This window comes from Aulonocara sp. 'chitande type north' Nkhata Bay, linkage group LG16, assembly GCF_057382095.1.
Source record: "Aulonocara sp. 'chitande type north' Nkhata Bay isolate Kocher_YH1m ecotype deep benthic linkage group LG16, A_spYH_male_GT1.1, whole genome shotgun sequence".
NCBI classification, from domain to species: Eukaryota; Metazoa; Chordata; class Actinopteri; order Cichliformes; family Cichlidae; genus Aulonocara; species Aulonocara sp. 'chitande type north' Nkhata Bay.
The window spans coordinates 37,603,521-37,609,650 of NC_141359.1; the positions used below are offsets into that span (position 1 = coordinate 37,603,521).

Sequence of the window (6,130 nt, forward strand, 5' to 3'; positions counted from 1 at the left end):
TTTATTTTATAAAGATTTTTAAGCTCTTAAAGAGACATAATTATCATTATTTAATGATATTTCTACAGATAATATTATCCCACTTATGCTTGTTTAATTTATATGGAAGATTGTTTGTATTCATCTGATTTAATTTGGCACACATTTCATCTGTTTTTAATATGCACTGTATAACTTTTTAGTGCTTTTAGTCCTTTTTATCTCAATATTTAGGTTACAGTGGAACCTTGGAGATGATGTCACTGAAGACAAAATGTGAAAAAATAAAGTAAAACACACACAGGACACCAAAAAGGGGAAAGAATTAGTTAACTAATACCACTAGAGGGACCCAGGGGTCACCGAACAGCAGAGTGGTAACAAAGGTGACTTATCAGTACGACTACAAAAGGTCACGGGCTCATTTATACTCTTCTTCTCTGTTTTATCGAATCTTGTTCTTCACAGGCAAATATTCAAGGCTTTTGGGTGCATTTGCATTGTCCAGCAGGTGCACCGCACACAAATGCGACTCACATGACTCGTGTAACACTGGAACACTTCCCTAACAGAATAAGCTATCGAGCAGGACGGTTTCTCTGACGCGGCATTATTTATGCTCCACACATCTCGTTCCATGCACAGAGAAGTGCCGTGAATGACGTTTCCACGTGAAGGTTTGAATCTCACCGGTCTAACAGAACAACTGGGGACTTCATTTTAATTGACTGTGACCAAAATTCCCACAACAGAAATTCAGCTACACATCATCCATAAGCTGTCATAACCGGGCTGCTTTGTAATGGTTTCCTATGGGCTCCATTACTGGCACTAGAATTGCCTGAGCAAAAGAAAAATGGGTGTGTTGTTGACTCCCTTCGCCTGTTTTACACATCTAACTACACCTGGAGCGGCATCTGCGGACTGCTGAGAGGAAAGCCGAGCACCATCATTACATGGTGTGCTACAGCCTGATAATGGGGCCATAATGCTGCACTGTAAGACAGAAAGGGTTGGCTGTGTGCTGGACCAAAGCAAAGCTCATCTGTTGGACAGTGAAGTAAGAATTACAAATTTGATTGGGGTTAACACCCAACCAGCATGTCAGTTTCAAGGCTGCTTGTCTGGCCCTGCTCAGTTTGCACTTGTGTTGCAGTGTGTGTCAAAATGACTGTCAGGACCCGGGGTTTCCCAGCAGACCATTACCCTGTAATGACATCAGCGATGTTATTCTCGTTGTCTTTGAAAGGTTTTAATGTTCAGGCTTGAACTGTGCATGAAGGCCGCAGTGGAAAATGTAGGTAATGTGTTGCCTTTAAGTAGAGATCAGTGTCACATCTACACAAAATTGCTCCACTGATGGGGCTGCACTTGTCTGGAAAGAAAGAATACACATTTACACGGGATGGAGTAACTTAAAATGCACAGAAAGCCTGAAAATCACTGCATTCTCCAAGCTGCAAACAATTACATGATGATATTTTCCACGAGTGTTTTTGTCATAAATAAGAAATAATTACAAATAAATAAACACAACAGATGACAGATGACAACCGGCCTTATTGCCGTGTTTGGAAACAGCACCTGACACGCTACAGCACGCCGCACCGATCTGCTTCTCACGCCCATCGTCTCATTTACATGATCAAGGCTCTTTTTAACACATCAGCTCGCAGCCTAATGAGCCAGAGTCCAGAAAACACTTCAGCACCGTGTGCAGAAGTATGAGTCCTTTACAAGTCCATTCAGTCTCGTGCCAGTGTGCCTCTCTGTGGCAACAATGACGACCCTCTTTCTCGTCTTTGCCCCAAAAACAATGGCTCTCAATTACCAGTCAATAACAAATTAGAATTTTAAAAGCTTCCAAGAACAAAGTAGTGGATAAGACTAAGAAAGCCTGAGGTGTGTGACCTGGTGAGAAGTCTGCAGATGTCTGTCGGCACACTCTCTCCTGCTGGCTGGCTGTCTGTTCTTGACATGCAGTGAGAGGAGAAGGAGGAAAAAAAGTCTGAACCACCTCCTCGCTGAAGCCTGTACGCTCAGGGTGCCCCGTGTTCCTCCGTTAATCCCACTTTATCCAAGAGAGGCGGGCTGTCAGGTCTGGGAAGGGCAGAAAGAGACAAAAGCAGGACAAACACATAAGTTTTGTTACATTTTAATGACTGTTTAACAAGTCCTGGTCTGGCCTAACCCCCACAAAAGAGGCTTCAGAGACGATCGTCACAGAATTAAGTGAAAGGGGGGCAAAGGAATACAACTACTTGAGTTAAGATTACATGAGGCTCATTTAAGAGCAAATGCCCCAAGGAAACACACCTGGGGATAAAGGTCTGTGCTAAACACACAGAAAGTTGCTTATAATGACATTTCCTTTATGGGATTACTGTGAACGACTATTAGAAAACTACTACATTAAGAGCCCAGTGAAAAACTGAAAGGGGATCTTTTCACTGTGCATTGTATAAAAGAGGCCATATTACAATATATTCTAATAAGGGGGGAAAAATGAACTCAATCTTTATAAAGAAGTTCTGATGTTTTTATAAGCTCCTTGAGGCGACTGTTGCTGTGATTTTGTGCTATAAATAAATATAGTAAAACTGACTTGAATTGAACCAGGTCTGTTTCTTTCATGTAAAAGTGAATTGAATGTAAAATAAATGTTTTAAAAAAACAGGCTTTTGTCACCGTTTAGCATATCAGTTATATGATGAACGATTAATGAACGGCTTCCTAATGATACATGCCATTTTCCTCTGTTTTAATTAGTTATTTTTTGTTTGAATTATAAATTAAATAATGATAATAATAATAATAATAATAATAAATACTGTATTAGGACTCTGTAGGATTTAAGTAAATTTCATCCAGTTCCAACGTGGGAAATTTGATTAAATCGAAATATATCTCAAACCAAAAACGATGAGTTTGTGAGGTAGGGGGGCTTTCTCTATGTGGTGTCGTTGTATGTAAACATCATTTAGCATTATGTCTAAATATAAAATCATCATAATAAAATGTATAACTCGATCTAACTTTGATTTACTTTTACTTGGACAGGTTGTCATTTATAAACCAAACTGACCCTGGTTAGATTTACCATGTGGAAATATTACATATTATTATTACAATTATTATTATTATTATTATTAGTAGTAGTAGTATTAGTAGTAGCTTCTCTGCTGGCTGGATCTGAATCGTTATAAATGACACCATCGTGAGCTTAAGGAGCACTCAGCCCACCGCTTGTGTTCCAGATGGCGTTGGTTTGATTCTTGTAGCCGCTCTTCATGCACTCGTCCACATAGGATTTGGGGTCGCAGCCGGACATCAGGATCTCTCTCAGCAGGGCGATGTAAGCTATGGCCAGTCTCAGGGTGTCAATCTTCGACAGCCGCTTTTCGTAGGGAAACGTCGGCACGTGGCAGCGAAGCTCCTCGAAGGCAGAATTGATGCTGAGCATCCTCTTCCTCTCCCGGATGTTGGCGGCATGCCGCTGCACCTTGTATGGCTGATGAGGTGCTAACGTCCGCGCACTGAGCTTGGTCACATCCAGAGACTCTTCGGTGGGGGAGCTCTCTCCCCCAGGACAGACGCCAGGGCCTGGAGACTGAAGGTCGAGATCGGTGAAGGTCAGCTGTGCGTCCGGGAACACGGACTGACAGCCGAACGAGGACCAGGGTGAGAGCTGGCCAGTGGCTGCTGTGCAGTCCAGCAGGAAGGTGTCCAGTTGGCTCTGAAACGGGAAGTTCTGGTCCATCTGCCCCCATAATGCAAAGTCTGCCGTGCCATCCTGGTCGAAGTCAAAGAGTAGGTCCTCCATACTTTAAAACGATATTTTCCTGTCAGGGAAAATAAACTGTGCAGGGGTGATGGACAAAGTCCCTACAGAGGAAAACAGACGTCTGATAACTACCTGCCTGCCTGCTCAAATCTGTTGTGTGGTAGCTTCATGGGCACATCTCCTGGATTAAATACTTCACGGCCTTCATACTTCCCGGCGGGTCGCCCTGACCAATTCTAAAGGCTGAAAGAGAGCTCTCAAGAACTCCTTACCCCTCTTTGTACGGCCATCATTGCTGTAAAACAAATTACAGAGGGATCAGTGGATCTCCAACTGACAAAAAGCGGAGAAAACACGTGTCTAATTATAAACTTCCCCTGAAGTAGGTCCGCTAATATTGAGAACGACACTCAGTGTTTAGCAGTGACTGGAGGACTTGTTTAGAGCATTGTGGCGCAGCAGGCCGCGCAAACCCGGCAACCTCTGAATGAGACTGTTTTACCTTTAAAAGCTCAGCTGACAACAAACGTCGCTGTCAGAAACACATGAGAGCTCTTTGTCACCGCAGAATGTAACGAGATGTAACGAGAGGGGCGCCTTTTCTGTTTGGCCTCGGGTTTATTGCGCGTTTTTACGCACTGAGCTTAGATCCCAGCGAGACGAAAAATATTCCAACGGTATCACCGCAACTCGTCTCACATAATTTGGGTCCAGCAGCCACATTAATAGGTTTGTAATTTGTAAACGATATGACTGACAAACCGTGGAGAGGAGGCACGCTGTAATTACGCCGGGGTTAATCAAATACGCGGGTTCTTTCTTCGAGGTTGGATGAAGGGCAGCTTTGGGGTGAACTTCAATTCAGCAGTGCTGTGCGCTTGCTAACACGTGGTTTTAATTTGAAAAAGTCCTCCAGGACACAATTTTAAAGAGAATATGCTTGTCGGAGTAAACACAAGCGGCATGAGGCAGAAACACTTCCTCAGACGACAACCGGTCAGGTGAAGTCTGTGGCTGACAGTCGGTGGTGGAGCCAAGCCTCGGACCTGTGGACAAATTGTGCTTTAATAACAGCGCACTCACATAAGGTGCATGGATGTTTTCGTCACCGCCGTTTATAAATTCCACTAACCTGCCAGAGATTGGAGATGAAAAGAGCCTGTATACAGGCATGACGGACCCAACTGCTGATTTTAACTGATGTGCTCTGTCCTTTTTTAACATACATAAAATCTCAGACTTGCTGAAAAACTGTGCTTGTGATTGTTTATCTAATCTATTTTCAAGGGATTTCATAAAAAGTCCCTTTAAACAAATTTCTTCGTATATTTGGCCCCGTTTCCTGATTATTTCTTGGCTGTGTTGGAGAAGTTAAATAAGGCGTTGAAATAATTTATTTGAAATTTTTCAGATGTGAATTTTACTAAAAACAAGTGATCTCCGAAGACACAGTTGTTGGCTTTTACTCAAGAAGGAAGGCCACAGCCCTATCGCCATTAATCTCCAGTAAGTCTGATTTCCCTGAAGGGACTTTAATATTTATCTCAGGAAACAAATTCAGCTCTTCTGTTTTCCACAAGATTGAGTTTCGATAGTAAATGGACCTAAAGGTTCGGTGTTGTTCTAACTCCTTGCCATCACGCACCAAATTCCCCCATGAGACCGTCGCGGAGGAGAAATATGAAAGGACGGGTGTACCGACTCCAGAAAAGTCACTTATTCTGGATTAATATGTAATCCTTACAATATAAAGTGCCTGAAATTTCCTTTAATCTGGGGTGAATGTTAGACTGGCTGTTAGAAACGTGAATGGTTAAGGACCAGAGTACTGGAACATCAGCAGCAGGTTCCAGTGTGTGAAGCTGCATCAACCACAGCCGAAATCAATCTCCACGCCAGGCCTCGGCTGGAGGTGCGATATCATGTGTGAGTTGTGGGGTTCAACCACAAACATCAGAGTTTAACTAAAAAGCTTAAAAATGTCACATTTTCACCACCTGGATTAAAATAAAGTTCGTCCCAGTGACGGAATATTTAGAGTTTTAAAGCTCAGTAGCTGCATTATGCGATTAAACCTTAATAAACTCACATCAGACACATTTAACAATAGGATCCGTCTGCTTGGCTTTCTTAGTGAGTCCTGTCAGGACCTTCTGCTGTTCTGTCGGCAGCACTTCCCCCCCAGCTGACGCGCGTTTCAGGATCAGATTGGCATTATTGTTTCTACAAAGCTTTGAGAGCCCTGAAGGCCCGAGGGCTTTGAACGAGCCATAGAATCGTCCAGAAAAAGAAACAAGATGTTAAAAAAAAATCTATTTCCTCCTCAGTGTGTCGTGATTTTTATTTTGGGTTAAAGTAGCTATTAAA

The 6,130-nt window shown here is 42.8% G+C and overlaps 1 protein-coding gene across 1 annotated transcript; it reads right to left on the reverse strand.

Annotated features, from left to right (window-relative positions):
- Positions 1-2,041: 2,041 nt before the first annotated feature.
- On the reverse strand, positions 2,042-3,965 carry LOC147312046 (pancreas transcription factor 1 subunit alpha). Its single transcript, XM_086268005.1, has 2 exons — positions 3,223-3,965; positions 2,042-2,079 (listed from the first exon to the last, which is right to left on the reverse strand). The coding sequence occupies exons 1-2, from the start codon at positions 3,800-3,802 to the stop codon at positions 2,042-2,044; spliced, it is 618 nt and encodes a 205-aa protein (XP_086124131.1). The 5' UTR covers positions 3,803-3,965.
- Positions 3,966-6,130: the final 2,165 nt, after the last annotated feature.

Bases quoted from the DNA above. Each gene is read 5' to 3' on its own strand.
- LOC147312046 (XM_086268005.1), bottom strand. From the start codon at position 3,802: ATGGAGGACCTACTCTTTGACTTCGACCAGGATGGCACGGCAGACTTT. The intron at 2,080-3,222 runs GTGGGCTGAGTG...TGCCCTTCCCAG, and splicing joins CGCCATCTGGAACACAAGCG to ACCTGACAGCCCGCCTCTCT.